General features: G+C 41.7%; 2 protein-coding genes and 1 long non-coding RNA gene across 6 annotated transcripts in view; 2 read left to right on the forward strand and 1 right to left on the reverse strand.

The window, feature by feature from the left end:
• LMO4 (LIM domain only 4) overlaps window positions 1-3,752 on the forward strand; it is a 19,809-nt gene extending 16,057 nt beyond the window's left edge. The window contains exon 5 of the mRNA XM_083445120.1: window positions 3,002-3,752. Coding sequence (XP_083301246.1) covers window positions 3,002-3,010 — 9 coding nt within the window. The 3' untranslated portion in view covers window positions 3,011-3,752. The remainder of the gene's footprint in view (window positions 1-3,001) is intronic.
• A 3,487-nt stretch (window positions 3,753-7,239) lies between these two features.
• Window positions 7,240-10,889, reverse strand: LOC310679617. The gene is made up of 2 exons (XR_014512405.1): window positions 10,788-10,889; window positions 7,240-8,244 (listed from the first exon to the last, which is right to left on the reverse strand). It is a non-coding gene; the product is annotated as an uncharacterized lncRNA (long non-coding RNA).
• LOC310679591 (uncharacterized protein) overlaps window positions 10,885-25,000 on the forward strand; it is a 36,098-nt gene continuing 21,982 nt past the window's right edge. The window contains exons 1-4 of one of the 4 annotated variants that reach the window (XM_083445123.1): window positions 10,885-11,136; window positions 12,622-12,711; window positions 17,655-17,741; window positions 19,120-19,662. In XM_083445123.1, the coding sequence (XP_083301249.1) occupies window positions 11,032-11,136; window positions 12,622-12,711; window positions 17,655-17,741; window positions 19,120-19,152 (315 nt within the window). In that variant the 5' untranslated portion in view covers window positions 10,885-11,031 and the 3' untranslated portion in view covers window positions 19,153-19,662. Of the gene's footprint in view, window positions 11,137-12,621; window positions 12,712-17,654; window positions 17,742-19,119; window positions 19,663-22,507; window positions 22,894-25,000 lie in introns of those variants that run through there. The other 3 variants (XM_083445124.1, XM_083445122.1, XM_083445121.1) reach the window with 3 other exon arrangements.

The following is a 25,000-nucleotide window of genomic DNA, read 5'->3' on the forward strand; positions in this document are numbered from 1 at the left end:
TTGCATTGAAACAAAGTGCACACTTCACTTGGTAATTCTTTATGGATTTACAATAGGGACTTCATTAATGTCTGTTCCAAGGATAGCAAAAATAACATTTATCTGTTAGTAGGAATTTTGAAGATAAAGTCTTTTTTATAAAAAGAAAGAAAGAAAAAAGAAATGAACAAAGCAACCCTTCGGCAACTTATGAAGTCTGCAGCATCAGGGAATCTTTAGAGGCTTAATGTGTTCAGAAGAACATGAACTTGCCCCTTAATAGGGGTGCATTGCTATAAGTACGTGTATTCTAGAAAGCTGCCCTGAATTTAATAGTGACCAAGTGTGTTGTATGTTAGATGTAGTTAAGGACTCTCATGCATTCTATACTCCCAATAAAAGTCCTACTGAGTTCAGTAGGGCTTATTCCTGTGTGAGTGAGTTTAGGAGGACTGCCTTCTTTAAATATTGTTTTGGAATCCCCTATAGGCCAGGTGCTATCCTCAAGTCCCTGTTTCTAAATAACTGTTTAAAATATAGGGAATACTTCTTGCATCTAGTTCAGCTTTTTTGTGTATCCGTTTGCTTTGTGCATGCAGTAAAAGTTTAATATGCTTTATGGTGCCTTTGTTCTTGCTGTGCTTCAGCAAAAGTAATACTAATGTTGGCAGTTACAGAGGAGAGATAAGTGTGGAATAGAAACAGGGATTCAGGGACTGCAAAGCTGTATTCATCCTACATGTAACTCTTTGTGCAGGAAGACTTCAATAAGAACAGTGCCTGGATTCTGTGGCTATTAACTGCATAGCTACAGTATGTTAAAGAGGGAGGCAACGAGGTGCTGAGAAAGATGCAGGGAGGGATGGACGACAAAGTGATGTTCTCAGCGGGTGACACTAATATGGCCTAGTGAGTGGCTTATCAGTTCCACAAGTGGGGTTGTGTGAGGGTGGTGTACTATAAGTTAAGCCCAATTTTCATGGCTGAAGTTTAATAGGATTCTTGAGTCCGGGAAGAAAGCGGATTGTGCGCTTTTTTGGCACTGCATATTTTTGGGTTACTAATCTATGCATTACTCGGAGGGAAAAGTTAGAATTCTCAGTCCAGTAAGCTTGTTCTGCTAGCACCACAGAAAGCCCTTCACAAATGAAGCTGTTGTGTGCGGTTGTGCTGTGTTACTTGCTCCCACCCCTCTTCCACACTCCATTTTAAGCCTCTTCCTTTGGCTTCCCTATGATTTGAATTGTAACTCGTTGGACAAGGAGTGCTTCTGATCTCTGCTGTTTACAGCACCCAGAACAGCCTTGTTGCTTTAGTAAATGTTAAGGGGAGCCCGAAAACAGTCCTGATGTAGCACCCTATATATTCCACCTATAGAAATAGTAGACCATTGGCATTTTATTGATGATGGACAACCTGAAGACGGCCAAGCGAACTCTGAAATTACATTGATTGCATTGTGATTTGTTTGCTCTGGCCGTGGTTAGTATCATTTCTGCATGATGGCCAGGAGTTGATGTTGCCTTAATAAGCTGGTTCCAGAGTCCTTTTTTATTTCAGAAGGCATCAACTCCATCCAGCAGGGATGGGAAGCCTGTAGCCTCCAGCATGAACCACTTCTTAAACCATATCCTTACTATCATAAACAAAATATTGTACTACCAACCCCAACTATGGACAGTAAAATACCCCCCCCCCCCCCAAAAAAAAGCTGGGTGCTTGATGGAAGTTTATGATGTCTTGTGCAGATTTTGTCACTTGGTAGCTGAGGAATGTTGTCTAAAAGCTCATCAAGTTTCTTTCCTACTCCCTACCCTTAAAACCCTTTTCACAAGGTATAAGTTTTCCTTTCATTGGTGATGATCAGAGCATTTGCTTGGCTCTAGCTCCTATACTTTTAAATAAAGCATGAGTTAGGTTACGTTTTGCTATTCTGTCTGTTGCAGAGAATCTTCTAGTTTACATATCGCTCAACAATTCCCTTGTACTTACATAATTGGTATTGTCTCTGTCCATAGTAGAGGACACTTGATGCTCATTTATTAAATATGCTTGCTGGCTGCTCCCTAATCTTTGTTCTGGACAGACAAATTACCTTTCTCACACTGAGCATCAGCTCTGGGGAATTAAACCTCCAAGCTTCCACCACTTTAATTAGCTTGAAAGTGGGGGGTTGCAGTTACTAATAGACCTCAGGCTTTTAGTAACTTGGGGAAAGGGTAAAAAAAAAAAAACTTCCTAGGAAGCTCAAAATGTCATTTAAAAACCATAAAAATCTAATATATTATTTCATTTTGGTAATTGCAAACAGATTGCATTTGAAGACTGTCGATCGTTTCTACTTTATCCATGGAAGTTAGATTTCTGTCGAGCTAGGCATTTTTAATTATCACAATTCATTAACACATCACTGTGGAGGCACATGTTTGACTTCGTATATTACAGAGTTTATGTAACGTTAACTAACATAGCAGATGAGGAATCTTAAATGGGAGGAAAATATTCCAAAATGTCTATATTTAGCTTTTGTGCTATGCAGCATGTTAACTAGCGTTGCCTAGGGGAGGGTATCTTATTTGCTTTAGACAGAATTTTTCCTAATTTAGAAGATCACTTTACTTTGTGTGCTTCAAAGGCAAGGCGTGTCATTTCATCCCTGTCCAAGGGAAATGCATCTTTTATAAAAGAAAAAAAGGAACTGTAGGATTTCCCATCAGAAGCTTCTATCTTTCCTTTGTGATAAATGTATCTTGCTGCTGTCAAAACTTAAAGGACATTATTATTATTATTATTATTATTATTATTATTATTATTATTATTATTACATTTTTAGTGTGGTCTGTTTTGGTTTTCCCCCGTTTGAACTCTTCAGGGACTTGGATAAGTATTGCAGAAAACCTTTAATTGAGTCGCAGTTGGAAAGTAATTTAACAAGATAAGCAAATAAGGAGAATGCGAAATCAGTCACACTTGACTCAAATCAAGCATTTTAGCTAAGATGCCCATTTTTATTTCCTTGCAGGTCTGCTAAAAGGTCAGAGTACTGCAGAATGCGTGCCTTCATCTCAAACTTTGTTCATCACAGATGGATCCCATGTCTCCAGTAGACAAGTCACCTTTGTAGCTAGCATCAATGCCAGCTCCATGCCATTGCACCTTCTTTACTCTTGGTTGCCCTTCCCACATTTATTGGTGTATTAAAATGACTGAAAATGAACATTAAGGACTCCATGAATCTGGGCTATTGGGAGACTGTAGAGGAAATGGAGAAAAATGTCCACCAGAAGAGAACAACTTTGGGTGGGGAGGGAGTGGGGAAAATGACTAATGAAGCTAATTAAGATAAGCTTTTGAGTCTGCTTTCTACCCTCATTAACAATTAGCAGGGCACTGGTCAGAATTTGTACCCTGTGTTTTACCTTAACAACATTCTCTTTGCTCTTTGTATATTTAAGTGTTGTAAGGAAATGTGTTTCAAAACTCAAAACATGAGATAAAGGAAAGATGGGGCTCTTGTGATATTCTATCACAAACACTTTTATTGTATCTCTGTAAAATACAATGTATGTATGCATGTAAGTGTTTTTTTTGTCCTAATGTTGCTACTTCCCATGACACAAAAAAGAAAATCAAGCTCATAGCAGCTACTGTGTAGAAATTTTCACCTACTCCTAATTTGCTGAATGAAGAAGAAGAAAACTTTTATTTGTGATACTTTCAGAGACATTTGCTCTAGTATGGTGTATTTAAATAATAAAAACATAAAATGAAAATACTTGTAATTGAGTGTGACTTCAGTGCACTATAATAATAATAATATAGCAGATTTCCATTCAGAAATGAATTCTTATGCAGCTTTTAACTTTAGAATCTGTTTTTTCTGCTTTCTAATGGGTTTATGAAAATAAGGAATACATTTAAATCTACAGAATAGGTGACTTTTGGCAATGGTACAGAACTCAAAAGTATTGCTGAGTATTTCAGATATGCAGATAACGGCAACATTAAACCTGTATTGTGATTCATTTTTTGCTCTCATCAGCTAAGTCATCTAGGCTTTGTGAACAACAGGAAGTGTATATTTCCTAACACTATTGCATCGCTCTGTATACAGTGCAGTCATGTGGGCTGTCAAGCTAAAAATTCTCTAGTGTTTTGAAGACTCTCTTAAAACTTTGGTAATGACACAGCACATGTTCAGGCAGAATTTTCACTTCACTTTAAACCTTTCTGTATCATTATGACTGGTGTTTGGGAGTGGCCAATCAGTTTTGTTCCGGCTATAGGCCTTTTGATTGTACTGTCGCGAAGGGCTGCACAACTCTTCTGATAAATTTTATTAAATGGTCTGCCCTGGAAGGTGAGGTACGCAGAGCCCTTGCATTGTATCCAGTTAACCTGACACGTTACACAATGTTTGCAGGCATGGGATGCTATCCGAGAGCACAGGCTGGTATACAATATTCATGGCAAGCAACACACAAACCTCGTGTAATTGAGATTATGCATGTGAACGAACAAACAACCCTTTTGGACAATATGGCTTTTAAATTGGATGATAATAATAATATAATTGATAATATCATACGGCATAAAAATTGGAAATAGTTAACACCATAAGATTGCCGTGAAGATAGAAAATATTTTAAGTAATGGCATTATGTACAACTAAGGAAGTTCAAAGTTATGCCAGGTTATAGTATAATATAGTTCGGTCCCTTCCTCAAGTTGTCCCTGTTGCAGCCTTGTAAATGTCTCCCCTAGAAGTCACTAGTTTGGCTTACCTGGGGTCAGGAAAGTCACCTCTAGCAGGCAAGGACTTACTCAGAGGAGGCTTGGTGAGTCTACCCACCCAGTGAGACTAAGGTATATAATGAATTGTTCATAAAAAGATGGATTCTCAGAACAGTATTCAGTTTGATAATACAGCAGCTGATTTCCTGGAACACTGGACAATTCTTCCACATGGGAATTTCTGCACTATGACAGGGTTAAGCATACATGGAGGATCTCTTTCATTATGGAAATAATGGATAGTTTGGAGCATTAGTTGGAAGTCTGAATGGAAGATGCAACATGCACAGTTCTGGATCTTGACTAAATGCCACTGACACATGCATCCTCCTCCACACTGCAGGAATAAGCAGGATTTCCCTGTGGGAGGCTAACTTCTGTGAGTTGCAGCCTAGTAGTTTAAACGATGGTGCTGTGCCTTATCTTAGTGTGCTTAAGGGAGCTTTGTGTGAACCTGATCCATGCAAGCTGAGGAACGCCACTGAAATTAATGTGGATGTCCCAAACACACTATCGATAGTCTTTGAAGTGAGAAATGCCCATCCATTCTACTGCTAGCTGGGAAACTGGTGTGTGTATATTCTTCAGATCCTGGGCAAAAATACAAAGGCAGAGAAGATTATATCAAAATTAAGCTGCACATTTTAAAGTAATGGTTTCATTTGCTGGAGTGCCCGTCAATGCTTTGGGCTGGTTCAGTTGTAATATCAAACCATTTGTTCATGAATGAAATTTGATTGCCTTCCACCCTTTGTGCTCTTGCTAACTTCTAGTTTTGTAGCAAGCCTCAACATGTCATTATGTATATATATATACTGGGAAAATGTGAGTTGTCTCTAACTTTAGTCCTCCTCAAAGTAGATCCCTTGACATTAAAGGGCAGGCCTAACTTAGACATATCAATTTCAGTGGTCTTCTCTGACAAAATGTAGTTGCATAGATCCACAGCCTTCCAACCCTGTTTTGCCGCATTCGGATGTTACAATCTGCCTCTCAGTTGGAAATTGGGACATTGGGGGGGGGGGGGGAATTGTGATCCTGTGACTCCTTTGTGTTCCATCAAACAACCAGGTCTCAAACAAACAATTAAGCAGTTTGCTGTCTTAATATGCATAGGAAGGACTTGTCTGTCTGTCTCTCATTTTACTAAACAAAAATTTCTGTGTCACTTCCTGAAAACAGTTTTGGTGAAAATCTGAGGACCAAGCAATGAAATACAAAGTCATTTCAGATTATGCCACAGAGGTGAACCCTAATAATGTTTGAGCCAATGGGTCCTTTGAATTATGCTGTCTGAATTCTTTTGAGAAGATCTTCTGAGACATAGGAGTATAAAGCTGCCGTATTAGTGCTGTTGTAGATATCCTTTTAAAATTCATTCTTTCCGCCTATAAGCACTCATTCTGCTGCTGTGAAAGCTGTACATGCCAGGTTTACAGTTGTTTAATATAACCTAGAAGTACTAAGATGATGGCTAATAATTTTCTGTAAGTAATATAGTGTGGCATTTAGCAACGAAGAGGCTGAAGTTCATTAAGGCTTTAAATAAACTATTATATGACTGGTTCTTAAAGCACAGCTACCTATTTAATAGCAGGCTTAAAAGCATTTCTTAAGTTGGAGACCTATAAGATTACAAATGTCACTCATGTTAGCATAATCCACATGCAAGTGATGAAGCCTTTGCTTTGATGTGCTAAATTGGAGGAGGACTGATGGAGCTATGAATATACAATGGAACATATTTAACTAGTATTCTTGCCTGGGGTAAAGCACTCTCGAAACTGGAGGCATATCAAACAATAAAAACAGGTTCTAATGGTGGAAGGCTGTGTGTGAGTTTGTGTGTTGGGATATTTGCTCTTATGTGAGCAAATGTTTTGGGTGTCTCCTCCCCCTTAAAATGCAATGGAGATTAACCATACTTGATCATACTTGCCCTTCTCTCCCTGCACTTGTTACAGTCGATTTCTAGAATCCATGCTATGTACCGTATATGTATCTGTAAAGATGTAGGTCTACTTTGTCATTCGCCAGAAATTCTAGTTATGAAATCTACCCATCCTAGCAGGCACACGGGCACAGATTCCAAACCAAATTCTGTTTGCCATAAAATATACTGTCTTTCTGGTCATAGTTTTATTTGGCCTGGTTATGTAGTATCAGAAGCTACACCCACCCACCCACCCTATAAACATTGCACTATTTAGAAGACCACTGCCTTCCCACATCTCCCCCTCCCTCAATCTGCATTTTCTCCTGCCAGGATACTCCCAAAAAGGAGAGAGTATGAGAAAACCCAGACTGAGAGAGGAGAAAGTGTGGGAAGGCAATGATTTAGAGGACAACAGAAAACTAATGGAGCTGCAGAAGTTTACTATCCACGTTAAATGACTCTATGGATGAGCCACCAACCTATGTTACTTAGTATTCAGGTTTTTCTTTAAAAAGTGGAAAAAACAAACCTGCTACTAAATGAGATTGTATTTATTGGTCATCTAGGTTAATTGAAAATCTCAAAAGTTTGCAGCATGCTGGTACTGAATGTGCAGTCCTGGAAAGGCATTTCAGTGATGAGAAGTGAGATTGTGGCATGTATAGCTCCTTTTATGCTAAATGCTTTTGGTGTGGTGCTACCTTGGCATTGTAGCTTGCTCTCCTCCGCCGTGACATACTGTGCAGAACATAAAGTTCTGGATTTCCATTGTCGTCCTCCTCTTTCAGGTGCATGCCTGCTTTGTTAGCCCTGCTAAGCCGCAATAAAATTTATTACGGTTAAGTGGCAATTTGTTGCCATGAAACTGCAATTAAAGTATTACCGGGCAGCCATTTTAGATTAACACACATTTGGAGCATAGGCAAGCGCTGAACGGGCTCTTGTTATCTTTACCAGATCGGAGCTCTCCGCATAACAGTAAAACTGTGACACGTTCACCTATGTCTTTTGTCAAGTTGAAGAATTTGAGCTCTCGGTGGGAGCACAATGATCTCATCGCAAGCATACTAAGAGCAAAGACAAGTCAGGGCTGATTTCTGCACGTTCAACCTGCAGTGTATAAAGTTATTGCCATGTTTGGGCGATGGAGGTGGGGGTTTGTGGGAAAGGGGGGGGGAGAGATGGCATTGCTTTGCTGAAATTTCGCAGGGATGGGGATGCATTCGAGAGAGCGTGCTTTTGACTTCAGACTGGCTGTTAAAACGGACTGCACGCTGTGGACTCTGATGCCAGTAATGTGAAGCGGGTTCTGACTTGTTAGAGTTTTAAAGGCGGGCGTCTTTTTTCTCCTTTTAACTGCAATTAAACGAAAGGCTAGAACAGAACCGATCTGAGGGGATTGTTTCCGAGATGGCCACTCATATGCAATGAAAACTTGCAAGGCTTTCCTTAAAATTTAAGAACCTCTTAATCTTCTTCTTCTTCTTCTTCTTCTTCTTCTTCTTCTTCTTCTTTTTTGCATGCTTCGGCCTGATCTATTAAAACAAACAAAAATCTTGGGCACTCCTTGATCCTAAGCACACACTGGCGAGAGATGTAAGTTCCATGGACGCGAAATGCTTCGAAATAGGCAGTTAAGATTGCACCACCACGTAGAACGGGTGTGTGAATTTGCTTAACTCTTTTTTGGGGGGTGGGGAAAGGAGGCAGTGAGGATTGGCCTTCCATTCTGCCACTTCCTTCCATGATAGATTCCCTTAGGTATTTTTACTTTTAGTAAAAACATTGGCCGAATCCAGCGTAGACATTATTCTTCCGAAGCCCATTTACCTCAGTCAGCTTAAGAGTACTGTCACCCCATATCTCCCGATAAAACCTTACTTGACTGTGAAACAGTATGAATGAAAATCCCCGGAACAAACCCAAAATATGCTTTGAACAGTGAAGCAATTATTTTATTTGTTTGTATGTTTACATCCCACATTTCTCAAGGCCGTGTAGTGTGCCTGCGTTTTTCTGTCTCTGTTTTATCCTCTTAACGACCCTGTGAGGTAGACTGAGAGTGAGTATCACTTGGCTCTGTCTCTGTATGGTGTGTGATGCTGCCCTCTCGGCTTTCTGCCCTCTCAAACTTTCTGCAGCTAAAACTTTGCCCTCAAATTCTTCCCGAGAAACGAACGATTTGTGCTTGTCTCGCTAGCTTGCCTCATCACCGCACATATGATTGGTCCGGGAATGAATGCAGTTTGGACTGGATTTTACCTGTTAATGGGCCACAATTGTCTGTGTGGCACCCTTCTGCCCACAGCTGAATGGGCAGATGCAGCAACACAGAAAATGCGCAAAGAATCCTGTCCCCCGCAAAATAAAAAAACCCCACTCCATTCCTTCTACTTAGTGCAAGACATAACATGAATTTGTAGACCTGTCGAGAAAGAGGTATGTTTCCTCAGACTCTTTATTCCCTTTCGTGCATGCATGGACACACTCTCTTTCTCTCAAGCTTTGAGGGCAAAGATATGTGAACAACCTCCGATGGCATCTAGGATTGCTTTAATGCATCGAGTAATTTGGGTCATGCAGGTTGTCTTTATAATTAAGGTTATCATTTTGCTGTGCAAAATTTTAATGAATTTCAGGGCACCGGCTTAGTGAAAAGAGTCGCAGAAGGGTGACCAAATATTTATAGAATAAATAGAAGCATCAAAGGAGCAAAAATATTATGTCTTTACCACAGTGGTTTAATTGGGCTGATTGAACATAGGGAATTATTAAATGCGCGCCTCTGTTAACTTAATGAATGTACAGCGAAGGAAACTCAAAGCCCCTGCTAGAAACTAGAATATGGGTGTAGAAATCTGTGGCTGTTCAGATGCTGATAAACCCCCGTCATCTCTGCTTATTGGCCATTCTAGCTGGAGCTGATGAGACTTCGAATCTTAACATCTGCATAGCCCCATATTTCCTCTCCTTGGACATGTGTCTTGCTGTTCCATACACTAACTGTTTCTCAAGCTAACCCACCTCATGGTTTTGATATGAGGTTAAACATGGGTTTTAGTGGCAAATGTATGCTGCTATGAGTTGCTTAGAATGTGAAAAGCAAACAGGCAATATTTAAGCTGCCATCCTAAACTAGGTAAGGACAGAGTGTGGTACTGTGTTCTTGCATGAATTTCATAGCTTTTGTTCTGAGTGGAGTGATGGAACATAGATTAGTATTATCTTCTTTCTAAGCTGGGCCTTGTAACTACTACAGACAGGAGTTGCTAACACTGGCAATGTGCTGCTATTATTATATAATAATAGGTAGGTTCAGAGCATCTTTATAGGCTTGAATCCCAAGTTTGCATAAGAAGAACTCCATCAGTGGAATACTTTCACTGGTAACGGCATGGAGAGGCCAAGCTCCCTTCCCCTCCACCCTTGTGGTTCTCTATGCCCCCAGTAAATCTGTTCCGGAGGATTGGAGAATAACATGGGAGGTGATGTTGGGGGAATCGGTGAAAATTTCCTCTCTTCATACGCTCCAACATTTATCCGATGAAAGTAGGGACGTCCTATTCCATAATGATAATTTTACTATTTATAACCCACACATCTTACTAGGTTGCCCCAACTCTGGGCAGCTTCCAACATATATAAAAACATAATGAAACATTAAACATGAAAAACCTTCCCTATGCAGGGTTGCCTTCAGATGTCTTCTAAAGGCTGTATAATTACTTATCTCCTTGGTTCAGGTGTTGCATAATTCCATACCCTCCAACATTTCCCCAATGAATATAGGGACATCCTAAGGAAAAGTGGGACATTCTGGGATCAAATCAGAAACCGGGACAGCTTCTCTAAATCAGGGACGTCCCTCGAAAATAGGGACACTTGGAGGGTCTGTTTCTTCCCTTTTGCCAGTGGGAGCCTCTGCTGGACTGGAGTCCCCCAATGAACAGAATAGCTATTTGGGCACCAAGCAAATATGTTTCAAAAGTGGCCTTCAGGCAGCTTAGCACCTGCACTTAGCACCTGCAGGGAAACTGGGTCATTTGCCATTCACTCATGCTCCCTCCTGCACACTGACCTTGTGATGTGTGGGTATGTGTGTTTGTGTGACAGAGAGGCAATAAGCCACGCCATCTTTGAATCAAGGTAGAAAATGCAAGCCCAGTGCTGGCAATGGCTGGGATCCAAAGAACCACGTGCACAGCTGGTTCGCATTGTCGTCGATGGAATGCAAAGAGCAAGCTGTTCCGTAGCTGACAACTGGGAAAAGCCATGTCTGAGCTTTTGGTATTCAATTGCTGCATTGTGGCCAATATCGTTCTATGCATAAAGTCTGGATTTCACCCAAGGAATTAAGGGAGGGGAGCTTTCTTGCTGTAAATGTAGAAAGAACGCAAAACCTGCACAGCAGCAAATACTCCAAGCAGGTACTGGGCCATCGATCATACTTGAATATGGAACTGTCCAATTCTGTGATTACATAAACAAGTGTGGTGCTTTATTACAGAATACCAAAAGACTTTGGGTTATTGTAACACGGCTCCCTCTGAGTTGCTTTCTGATCTTCCAACTACAGCCTTTCTGAATGAGGCATAGGTAATGAGGCATTTGTGGAAGTGTACATGACACCCTTCAGAATTATAATTCTGGCTTCATCCCTAAAAGGCTCTTTTGAAGACTTGGGAAGAAGAAGAAAATCCTTGCAGATGGACTCCTGTTCCTATTTGTTGCTTTAAGGAGAGCGTTCGCAGGGGTGTTTAAATGAAATAGATCATACCTTTAATTACATCAAAGCCGAGCTGACTCTGCCCCCCCCCCCCAATTTTCAGTTTAATTGCTGTGGCTCAAAAAGGCATTGAAAATCGGTAGCGGAGTTACTGAAACCTACTTGGTGGTGGCTTTAAAAGGAGGGCAGAATGTTACTCCTTCAGATATCACCTTTTCTCTCTATTAAAATGTTATTTAGGTTGTGCACCAGGCTGCATCTCTTGGGATTCTTGGGAGCTCTCGCTGCAGGGAGTAGAAGAGTAGAATGACAAGAGGAGAAGGGAATGAGATGGGCTCTTTCGAGACCTGCACTTTGGGGTGTGTGTGTGTGTGTGTGTGTGTGTGTGTGTGTGTGTGTATTAAAAGCACAAGGGAGCTTGAGAGTAGTAGAGCCTCAGGTGAGGTTAGTGCCTGTCTTCTAGTAATTTTCTGTCCACTACACCCAGCACTGAATTCTCAGAAACAATGAGTGTGCCTTCTATAAGGCTAGCAGAAGGAAACTCTCCATGAATCTGGCTTGGAAGACTGCATTGCTGGTCCAATTTTTCTTGCAGTGCCAGTCATTCTGCACAGCTGCAACTTCTGGAGCATATTCAAGGGTAACCCTGCATAGAGAGCATTGCAGTCATCTAACTGAGAGGTGACTAAAGATTGAGGGGTCACTAGCAAAGCTTTTCTTGGTCCAGAAACGGCCATAGCTGGCAAACCAACCAGAGATAGTGCTCCTGAAGCCATTAGCAGTGGTGGATGTTGGGCTCTCAAAATCTGCCTCTTGTAGCATTGTTGTGGAGGCCCCTGCAGAATGGTGCCCAATTCTGCTGTACCAGCTGTTCCACCCTAATACCACCTCTGCCACCAGGCTTCTAGAGATAATGACGTCTCCAGTAGCATTCCCCAAAGCTATGAACCTGCTTCTTCGGGGGGAGTGCAACACCAGCCAGAACAGGCTGCCTACCAAACTCCTGGCTCCACAAACTGTACTTTGATCTTATCAGGATTCACCTTCAGTTTATTGGCCCCAATGCAGTTCATTGCTGCTTCCAGGCATCTATCCAGCACCTAAATGGCTTCTCCTGATTCAGATGGAATGGGAATAGAGTTGCATGCTATCTGCATACTAATGACATCATACTCTATATGTCTAGGTGATGGCTTCCAATAGCTTCATATGGATGTTAAAGAGTATCGGGGACAAGACAGTATCTTGTAGAACCCAGCAGCATAAGTGTCAACAGGTAAAGCAGGAGTCTCCATCTGCTAGTCTCTGGGATCAGTTCTTTGCAGAACTATTGTAATACAGTGCCTCTAACTCCCAAGCCATAAAAAACCAATGCAGGAGAATACCATGGTTAATGGTACTGAAAGATATTGAGAAATGAAGGAGAAGCAATATAGTGTTAAACTCCCCATGCCCATCTCCAAATAGCAGTAATCAGTCAGGGTGACCAAGGCCATTTTGGTGCCAAATCTGAGCCTAAAGCCAGATTGCAATCAAGTCATATCTGTTGGGCAAGTTGAAATGGCAGAATGCGGCACTGAATTCCTCCCACAATTCTAACATCACGAACCTGTTAGGCCAACTGTCAAGAGCATTATGCCTTAATCCAAACTATGTTAGTTGCATTCCCGTTGATTTCAATGGAAACTTAAATCACAATGAAGTTCAGTCATTGATTTCAATAGGATCCAAGGTCAACCACCAATGGGCTATAATCTGAACCTCTGGCCAGCAATGGTAGGACTTGATGGAACCGTTTCAGGGGTACCCAGAATAAAAGTAGGGGCATCAGGATGCTGGAAAGAAAGATCAGTGCTGTAGAGTAGATGAGAGCTTCTTGCTGTGCAACATGTACTAAATTTGGTACTGCTTGGAGCATCTATTGGCCCAGTGGTCTGTCTGATGGCACCCAATATTTTTGAGTGCCTCAGTCCAGGGAATGCTCGAGTGGAAGAATATTAGGATGGCCATGTAAAAAAGAGGAAATGTCTCACCAAGATAACAAAAGAGGGTATGGATTTGCATATGCTAATTTATACGCATAGATGTTAATTTGGAGATAGCTTTAAAATAGTATAATGTAAACGGAAATACACTACCTTTCACTGCAGTGGAGCAGAGTCTGCTCTCTAGATACTAATTATGGATGGGCAACTTCAAGGCCGCTCTTCCCTTCCTTAAGGTTTGTTCTCTTTGAATTGGCTGGATAGCTCAGCTGGTTAGAGCAAGGTGCTGATGATGCCTAGGTTGCAGGTTCAATCCCATATGGGACAACTGCATATTCCTGCTTTGCAGCGGATTGGACTAGATGATCCTCAGGGTCCCTTCCAAGTCTACAATCCTATGATTCTATGACTGGACAGCTCTTCAATAGAGAAATATCCTCTGTCCAAAAGGGCACATGGTCACCTTGATGAGTGGGCAGGAGAAACACACAGACTGGGGTGTGTGGGTGTGTTTAAAGCCAATTGTAGGAACAGAAAGCAAAGAAAAAGGTAGCACACACAGTTTAGAGGTGTGTATTGTTCCTTTGGCCTTATTTCCACCAAGCACCTCTCGATCCAGGCTGTGCTTGATCTCAGATTCTCCTCCTTGCCGAGTAGAATAATTAAAGCAAACGCAATCCATCACTTCTTCGACTAAATATATTTTCATTTGGTTTGCACGTGAATGTGTATATATCACTCAGCGCATATATATTTAGAATATGTGATACGACATTATGGCAACCGATAAATCCTGCATGCTTACTATATCTGCATTATTTGCTGCAACATTAAGCTCAGTAAGAATTTTTATATGTATCTTGTTCCAGAGCGAAATATATTGAAGAATTGATGCTCGGTTATAAACAAACACATAACTTTCCTGCACAACGTAGTGAAGGTGGCAGCTTGTAGCTTGTGTGGAGATGATTTTTTGTAAACAATTGTAAGCTTTCACGGGGGGTAAATAATTTCTAATGTTGCTTTTTTTAAAGGATCCTTTTAGAACGATAAGGAGTGTGAACGGAATGAATTGATCTCTCTCTCTCTCTTCCCCTCGCGTCCTAAGCTGCAATCACACAGCCTCTTACTTGGGAGAACTTGCTTCTAAGTAAACATGCCTAAGATCAGGGTGCTAATGGTTTAATAGCATATATATATATATATATATATATATGCAGGTTTTGGTGTCCTCGGGTGTCTTCCCGTGTAAAAGTTGGGGTGTCTAGGCGACGTTTCGACGAGGTCTCACTCGTCATCTTCAGGCTGGTGCTTTCGGCTTCTTGTTACTGGAACAGAGCAGGATCTCAGTGTTTGAGTTCTTATAAATACTGTTGAGGAGGTGTGGTGTATAGCCTCCAATGTTCTGGGCAGAGAGGAGGTTCCCAGGCTAGTGTGCCTTTTCTTCTTTTGTTCCTTAATTACTTGAGGGATATCTTGAGTGATTTCTTGAGTGATTTCCTGAATCCCACTTAGGTGGGTCATTAGGTGTGGATTAGTTGCTAAAGCCTTCGTGTCTTGAACTCTTGAACTTTGTGGAGAGTTTTTCTGAGAAGATGGCTGTACTGCACTTGGTTGTGCTCTGGCTTGGCTTCGTGTATAGGGGCGAGCTGTGGTTTTGTGGCCTGTGCCAGCCAGATCTGTGTAGGGATTGCAGGGGGGTGCAGCATCCGGAGGTGCCACCCTGGTTTGGCTACTGGATGGTGTCTGTAATTTATCTGTGGAGAGGGTCTGGGTTTGGGTCTGGTGTGGTTGATTGGTGATGGCGTTCTGTGTGCCTCTGGATCTGGTGTCAGATTTTGTGGGGAGGGCTAATTTCCAGATGTCTGGCAAGCGGGATGTGTCGTCACGCTTGTTCATGTTGTGAGGGTGTTTCTCTATCTCGATGGCTTCCATGATTATTCTCTTGTGGTGATGTTCCATGTTAAAGAGCAATTTGGAATCTGCAAAATTAATTTCGTGTCCTGTTTCTTTCATGTGTTGGAAAAGAGAGGAAGTAGCCAAGACTCTCATCTCCAGAACCAAACGCCTGGCTGACGAAGACCACTTGACAACTGAGTTACAGAATCTCTCAAATGTGTTAATTGCCAATGGATACCAGCAAAACAGGGTTACGAAGCTAATCCAAAAAGAAACACCCCCCAAAAACCAAGACACAGAAGAAAACAATGGCATAGCCCTCCTTCCTTATATCAAGGGCACTACAGATAAAATTAGCAAAATCCTCCATAAACACAATATCAAAACAGCCTTTTGCACCAACCAAAAAATAGCCAATATCCTCAGAAACCCCAAGGATAAAATTCAGTTGGAAAACCAAGGGGTCTATGAAATACCCTGCAAAGTCTGCCCAGCCACGTACATTGGACAAACAAACAGACGAATAAATGCACGTATCGCAGAACACAAGAATGCCGTCAAAAAAGAAGAAAAAACTTCCTCTCTTTTCCAACACATGAAAGAAACAGGACACGAAATTAATTTTGCAGATTCCAAATTGCTCTTTAACATGGAACATCACCACAAGAGAATAATCATGGAAGCCATCGAGATAGAGAAACACCCTCACAACATGAACAAGCGTGACGACACATCCCGCTTGCCAGACATCTGGAAATTAGCCCTCCCCACAAAATCTGACACCAGATCCAGAGGCACACAGAACGCCATCACCAATCAACCACACCAGACCCAAACCCAGACCCTCTCCACAGATAAATTACAGACACCATCCAGTAGCCAAACCAGGGTGGCACCTCCGGATGCTGCACCCCCCTGCAATCCCTACACAGATCTGGCTGGCACAGGCCACAAAACCACAGCTCGCCCCTATACACGAAGCCAAGCCAGAGCACAACCAAGTGCAGTACAGCCATCTTCTCAGAAAAACTCTCCACAAAGTTCAAGAGTTCAAGACACGAAGGCTTTAGCAACTAATCCACACCTAATGACCCACCTAAGTGGGATTCAGGAAATCACTCAAGAAATCACTCAAGATATCCCTCAAGTAATTAAGGAACAAAAGAAGAAAAGGCACACTAGCCTGGGAACCTCCTCTCTGCCCAGAACATTGGAGGCTATACACCACACCTCCTCAACAGTATTTATAAGAACTCAAACACTGAGATCCTGCTCTGTTCCAGTAACAAGAAGCCGAAAGCACCAGCCTGAAGATGACGAGTGAGACCTCGTCGAAACGTCGCCTAGACACCCCAACTTTTACACGGGAAGACACCCGAGGACACCAAAACCTGCATTCCTGTACCCGTGAAAATCTACGAAAGCAAATATATATATATATATATACACACACACATACACATACACACACACACACACACACCCACACCCACCCACCTTGAGCTGTGAATTCAGAGGAAAGGCATCCCAGCTTCATTCCATTTAAGTGGCTTTTGTGGATTATCTTATTTCATTACTTTCAATAAAGCCATGCCTAGGCTGCCAGTTCAGTATGCTGATGTGGTTCATAGCAGAAGCTCAAGATGTGCTCTTAAATACTCTAAGCTTATGCAAGGCCTTGACATTAGTAGGTTTTAGACATCAGCCGAGTTGGCAGTTCTGAAGAACTGATATGATACCGACGCTTTACAGGTAAAAGCAAGCAGATCCGGTGTGAAATTGAGATAGCAGGAGCAAGACTGGTATACAACCTTTTTTCTTTTTTTTATTGATGAAGTTTGGAGGGAAAGATATTTTAGGCCAGATGTATTAATCCTGTAATGACTTGAAATATAATCAGTCAGCTACTGCAGGGGGATATGAAGAGGGAGGTGGGGAGGTACAGATTTCAGGTTTTGACTGTTCAAGCTTTCCCAGTTCATTAAAAAGTGAATCAATCAGGCAGACATACACAGACTTGATATCCAAAGGGCTGGAAATTCTAAATAGGATTCAGACATTATTTAAAAGTTGCAGATGGTCCTTTTTCCACGGCGAGGGTGGTACAACTCGACAACCGTCGATTCCTCCGGGTGATTGTTTTTCACCTTTTTAGAGCTAGTAAAATGTGTTATAAATATGAAAGGAGAGAGAGATTTGGCTGGATATGGAGAATATAAAAGCTTTGCTGTGGGCCATCGAAAGGTGCTATGTAATATATGTCTAAACAAAATGCACAGCCACAAAAGTTTTGTTTTATGTTTTCTAGAATGTAGATTTTAATTTTTTTTTCCAGCAGGCAGAAAGGCAGAAGGCTCTTGCCTACAGGACCTCGTTCTCCCCCATCATCTCTCTCCTCCCTTTTTGCAGGCAGCTGGCAATGGTAATTAACTCATTACTATTAATTTTTGCCAACTCTTGTTGGAAAAGCGATGTTATTTTTCAACTTTATTTACAAAATGGAAATCTCCCGTATTGGGGCTTGGCAAGTTCCGCGCGCCTCTTGCGAAAGGAATGCATGAAAAGGGGCAGAAACCCAGGCACCAAAAGAAAACAATTCTTGCATAGTGACATTATCAGCGAGTGAAAGGTGGCGGTGACTGCACCCTCCAGTCTGTAGTGGGACTGCCATGCTGGAGAAGAGGGGTGGCTCTAGACCTCAAAGGGCAAAGGAATACAAGGAACATAGCAGGGATTCGGTATCTCCCACTGTCCTATCTACTTTGGTCCTTACCTGTGGCAACGTTAACCCTGCACCAGCCCTTCCATCATGATGACGGTGGCCGAGAGTTCCTTCTTGCATTGGTCTGCATTGGAGATCCTGTAACTGAACTACACATTGCAATGCAATTCGTCAACATGATAGAGGCCACATGGCTCTGCCATGCATCCATGGTAAAGGCAACCTGTAGCTTTGTACCTGAGTAGGTGCAAATTAAATCCAATGGCGTCATACTCAGCTAACCGAAATCAGATTGCTGTTTTCATAGTATTGTTAGAATTCATAGTATTATTTGCATTATTTTATTTATTTAGGTTTGGGCTCTGCCCTGATCATGTGTACTCTGATTAATAAACTGTTAAATAATAATAATAATAATAATAATAATAATAATAATAATAATTATTATTATTATTATTATTTATACCTCGCCCATCTGGCTGGGTCTCCCCAGCCACTCTGGGCAGCTCCCAACAAAATATTAAAAATACAATAAAGCATCAAACACAAAAGATTTCCTGATACAGGGCTGCCTTCAGATGTCTTCTAAAAGTCAGATAGTTGTTTATTTACTGCCGAGAAGGCCCTCTGCCAATCTAAAAATATAAACCAATATAAAAATATAAGCTAATAAATAAATAAATCAAAATTTTGATCAGTCTGACCCAGCCTGTTAATAGGGAGGCCAGTTCATAGCCACCAGAATACACTTGCTTCTGAAAAACACAAGTTAAAAATATATATTGCTAAACTTAAAAAAAAGAAAACAAAACTTATATAAGAATACCAAATGTTGACCTAGAGTAAAATATTGCCTGTGGAAGAAACCTAGCCTTACGTGCTGGTGAAATGCAAGTGGAAGGAATTTCCAGAGTTGTGGAATAACCAGTGAGGTTGCATCTCTATGTGCTCTGGATGTGGCATGTATGATAGGCTGCTCTTAACTGATTTTAGAAATCCACAATGAGGGGGCGGGGAGAGGTGTTCTGTACAGTAAGGTTTGTATTGTCTTGGATTAAATATGGCGGCTGCTCAACAGGAAAAGAAACTGCTTCGGAGATTCATGGAATAAAACGAATGGAAGAGGCTCCATCTAGCCATAATGGCACATGAGCTCTCTGAACATGTAACACCCCCCCCCCCCGACAGGTGAGCCCATGCCATGCAGATCATAAAGTGCCATATTGTGGATTGTGGAGTGCTTTCCCTAGAAAGGCTTGCCTGGTGCCATCATTACTGGGCAAAAACATTCCTCTTTATGTCTGTTAAATAATCGATGGCCTGTGAAAGTGTGGGGGAATAAAATAGGATGACTATTTTATTATTAGGCTATCTGGCAGTATGCTTCTAGGGACGTGGGTGGCGCTGTGGTCTAAACCACAGAGCCTAGGGCTTGCCGATCAGAAGGTCGGCGGTTCGAATCCCCACGACGGGGTGAGCTCCCGTTGCTCGGTCCCTGATCCTGCCAACCTAGCAGTTCAAAAGCACTTCAAAGTGCAAGTAGATAAATAGGTACCGCTCCAGCAGGAAGGTAAATGGCCTTTCCATGTGCTGCTCTAGTTTCGCCAGAAGTGGCTTAGTCATGCTGGCCACATGACCCGGAAGCTGTACGCCGGCTCCCTTGGCCAGTAAAGTGAGATGAGCGCCGCAACCCCAGAGTCGTTTGCAACTGGACCTTACGGTCAGGGGTACCTTTACCAGTATGCTTCTTATTGTCTTTTTATCACAGAAGTTCTGTAATGTTGTTTTTAATGTCGTACGCTGCCCTGGGATCTTCCGATAAAGGGCGATGTGTAAATTGTACAAATAATAAAAATAACAATAAACAAACGTACACAGAAAAGGAGTGAGTGAAGTGGTACCTATAGGACAAAATAATGCGTTAATAATGGGGCGGGGGGAAAGAATGTCCATGGTTCTCAGGCGAAACAATGCTAGCAGTTTCCAGCCCACGCCTGGCTAAGACGACTGAAACATTTCAAGACCTCTCGTCCGCCTGGGCTGCTCTGCTATTGGCTGTGCAAGAACTCTGGCTAAGGGATGGTGGCCCATACCTAGAGTGGACGCAGGCTGGACAACTTCAGCCTAAAATCTCAGATGCTTTGTGATTTCAGAGACAGTACTTTAGCTGGGAAATAACATCCCTTTCAGGACTGCCTTTCGACAATGAAAATCTAAATATTCATCAGCCACATTTAAGTGCTGATAAGGTGCTTCGCAGAATAGCTCTGTGTTCACTCTGAGCCCGAATCGGCCTCCTTTATTCATGCTAAGTACCTCCTTACCATGGGAGTTCAACAGGGGCTTTCTTGCAGAGTAATGTGCTCCTCGTGGACTGCAAGTGTGCTCTCGTCTGCTCTGATGTGCTTGCTTAAGCCACCCGTACATTTTAAGAGGAACTTTTATTCCCCGAGACAGACGGAATCGCAGCATTATCTTTTCACATTTTCCTTTTCATTGTCTTAAAGACAAATCTTGGGCTAGGATACGCTTTAATCCCCCTTGACCTGCTTTGCTGTATGTTATTTTGGACTAATGAAAGCCTATTTTGAATATACTTATCTGGGCGGGTGAACTTTATGACGAGAGATCAGAGTAATCTACACAAAGGGTACATTAAACTTCTTGCAGAGGCCCTATTTAAATCCACCACAGAGAGAAGCTAAGGCTGAAATTGTATCAGGTTTCATGCTGCTCCTTTCCCTACGTATTACAATGATTTCTCAGCAACAGCATATGAGTTACTGCATCTATGCAGAAAACACAGTAAAGATGTCAAGCCCTACATGCTGAGATTTTATAAAATGTTTCTCGTGATTTCAGCAAGATGTTCAAATTATTGCTCTCTCAGTTTAAGCCCCCACATTAAGGACTGCTTAGGATTGTAACGGAGGCTACATGGAAGATGCTGTGTTAGACACCGAGTCAGGTTAACAGTCCAACTCAACATTGTCTTTGCTGATTGGAAACAGCTCTCCAAAGACTCTAAGAGTCTTTCCCTCCCTGGAGATGCCAGGGGCCATTGAACCTGGGGCCATTTGAATGCAAAGCATCTGCTGTGCCACAAACTCTTAGCTTACGCTTACCTGGCAGTAAGTCCCATTAAAGTCAATGCAACCTATTCCTGTGCTGGCATATCTAAGACTGGAAGTCTGAAACTGGGCAGACTGTCTAGATTAGGAATGGCACAACCTGTGGTCCTACAGATGTTGGTCTACAACTCCCAGCATGGACAACTGTCAGGGATGATGGAATTTCTAGTCCAATAACATCAGGAGGGCCATAGGTTTCCCATATGAGCCAACCTAGGCTCTTGGGGAAAGAAGAACTGGATAGAATTAGTAAGTAAGGGACTCGGGTGGCGCTCTGGGTTAAACCACAGAGCCTAGGACTTGCTGATCAGAAGGTTGGCGGTTCGAATCCCCACGACGGGGTGAGCTCCCATTGCTCAGCCCCTGCTCCTGCCAACCTAGCAGTTCAAAAGCACGTCAAAGTGCAAGTAGATAAATACTAGGTACTGCTCTGGCAGGAAGGTAAACAGTGTTTCCGTGTGCTGCTCTGGTTCACCAGTAGCGGCTTAGTCATGCTGGCCACATGACCCGGAAGCTGTACGCTGGCTCCCTCGGCCAATAAAGCGAGATGAGCGCCACAACCCCAGAGTCGGTCACGACTGGACCTAATGGTCACATTTACCTTTTTAAAGAGACTTGGAAATTTATTTTTGTGTCCCAAGTCATTCTAAATTAGATGGGAGGAAGTAATCATGAAATGCCAAATTACTACGATTTGATTATGCTCGCCAGATAATGGGGCATATTTGGAATTGAAGAATTGTAGAGCTCAATCCAATCCAAGTAACTTTATTGTACATTGGCCAGTAGTGTTGGAAGGGAACCCGAGGAACATCTAGTCCAACCCCTTGCAATGCAGAAATATGCAGCTGTCCCATGCAGGGATTGAACTTGCAATCTTGGTATTATCAGCACCACAGTCTAACCAACTGAGCTATCCTGGCTGACAGTAAAACTGCAACAAACTACCAGCACAATCGCACCATTGACGGCCATAGAATTATTTGGCACATTTCCGTCAAGTAGTAATTTGATAATCTAGGTGGTTTTGATTCAGCTACATGTAACCATGACATGTAATCTCAGTAACTTCATGAAACGATCAGCTTGCTTCAGTTACGGATGCATATGACAACACATGCATAATTGTGCAGGAATCCTGGAAGCCAGCATAGTGCTCAGCTATTCTTAGAAAAAAGGCCAATCTGTGGACTAGGAAATCATAGACCAAAGCTCTCGACTTGACCTCTGATTGCCCTGCAGACTCCAAAAACAAATCTCCCTGCTATAAGTAGCAGGTATGAATCATAGATTTTCCAGCAACATCCTATTTGTCTCGTTTCCTTGTTTTTCTAGGCCTGTTAAAACAATCCATCAGGTATAATGAATGTGTGGAGGAAGAAGGAGTGGGATCATGATGGTGCTGTTTTTGGCCTTCACACAGTCAGACGAAGGTCTGTACAAAGCCTACTCATGTACACCTTGGGCTGATTCTCTTTGTTCAATCATTTTGTCTCTGAGTTTCCTGCTACTTAGCTCCACTACTTCTTAGGGCCCCAAGTGACTCAATTTCCCAGACTTTGCTAACTCAGTTTTCTAGTTCTCAGTCTGCCCCAACTTCTCCTATCCTCGGAGCCTGTGTGAGATTTTTTTCCTGATAGATAAACCGGCCTCCCACATCCATTACAGAGCATTCTATGTAGTCAGTTGCATTTTCCGAGGCATTGAAATTTCATGAGTATTCCAAGACATCAAATCAGCTCAACCAATCGGTGCCAGAGGCTTCATCATCTCTGCCATCTCTACAAAATCCCTTAGCGCAGTAGAATAGATGGCTCCATTTACACATATCAGCACATGGGATTACATGTAGCTGGAATAATGTGTGGGGTAGGTCAGACCGAAGTCCCTAAAATGCATCCCCAAGCCTGCCATGTTTATCCTATTATACTGGCTGCCAGCTATTAACTTATTATTTCAAAAGTAGAAACCTCTTAAATAGGACCACAACCCAATTAATGAAAATTCAAAATAATTAGTCCTGTAAGATTTACTTGATAAACAGATAAATTTATGTTTGGTTCTTTCTTTCTTTCTGTTATAAACCATGTAATATCACACATAAAAGTGATGAATAATAGAATTGCCGTGATAGAAGGGACCACAAGGGATATCTAGTCTAAGTCCCTGCAACACATGAATCTTTTGTCCAATGTGGGGTCAAACTCACGACCAAGAAATTAAGAGTCTCCTGCTCTACCGACTGAGCAATCTTGGCATGACAGTATTTAAAAATACATCAGAGATACATTTTTTTTAATACGTTTTATTTATTTATGTATGAATCAAAATTGAATAAATGTTTGAAATGCAAAGAGAAAGAAGGTACTTTATATTGTATGTGGTGGTCTCGCAGTAAGGTTAAAGCTTATTGGGAAACGATATATAATGAATCGGAAAATATGTTTAAAATCACATGTGTAAAAAACCCCCCAGAAGCTTTCCTTCTGGGAATTACAGGGGTGTTGCTGTTGTTGTTGTTTAGTCGTTTAGTCGTGTCCGACTCTTCGTGACCCCATGGACCAGAGCACGCCAGGCACTCCTGTCTTCCACTGCCTCCCGCAGTTTGGTCAAACTCATGTTGGTAGCTTCGAGGACACTGTCCAACCATCTCGTCCTCTGTCGTCCCTTTCTCCTTGTGCCCTCCATCATTACAGGGGTAGAACTACCTAAACAATATAGAAGTTTATTCATGTATGCGATTACAGCGGCAAGAATGTTATTTGCCCCCAAACGGAAACAACAAGAAGTCCCAACGAAAGAAGACTGGATACAAAAACTCATGGATTATGCAGAAATGGTGAAACTTACCAGAAAAATAAGAAATCAAGACAACAAACTTTATATATATATATGTAAAAGAATGGAAATGGTTTATTGAATATGTACAAATAAATTGTAAACAGATAAGGACATTGGCATGATTATTGTAATAACTTGCAGTTTCATAAGAATGCAAAATTTAAAGTAGATGAATAAAAGAATAAGTTAACTTAAATTAGAACATGCAGCAAGTGATAAATATAAATTTAAGGAACCGCAGAAAGAGGAGGATGGAGGTCAAGTTTTGAAATGTCAAAATGACAGTAAGACTATTGAAATGTATATAACTGAAAATCACAAAAAATAAAAATACATCAGAGGTAGTCTTAAAATCACAAAGCATAATTAAAAACCCTTCATTGTAGATAATATTGGCTGCAAACGATAAACAGCAAGTTCAATCTGGATGTGAATATTTCTGAAGCCAGAAGTCTACTTTCCATTTTTGCTTTTGGATTATACACATGCGTACCACAGGAAGCATCTTCTCAGAAGAGACATTCTGCCCTGGGTCAGCAACCCTTTTTCCTATGCCTATTGTGGAAATTGTAAATGTCACAGCTGATGTGCTAGCTCCTGCACTCAGGATCAGGTTATTAGAGAGGCCTAAAAACATAGCATTTTTCTCAGAAAGTATATAATTTCAGCCTCTCTTTTATTGTTGGTGCGTGTTATATATTTAAAACGAAGTTATGAAAGAGCTGAGTTTTCACGCCCTCTTTGCCAAGTTAAACAACTAAACAGTTGGTTTCATAAAAGGATTCAAAGTGACGAGGGGGAGGAATGCTTCGTTACTGGAGTTTCTTGTAAATTGAAATACATCCTGGTTGTCTGAAATAAGCATGAACAGGTAAGAGGCATTTATAACAGGAAAGCAAACAAGCAATTCTAAGGCTTGCTGAGCCAGTAAGAGAGGACTTAGGAGGCAAGGTGTACTGATAACATGTCAGGATAACCTCCACACAA

The sequence above is a fragment of the Podarcis tiliguerta genome (assembly GCF_965153285.1).
Source record: "Podarcis tiliguerta genome assembly, chromosome: 6".
Taxonomy (NCBI): Eukaryota; Metazoa; Chordata; class Lepidosauria; order Squamata; family Lacertidae; genus Podarcis; species Podarcis tiliguerta.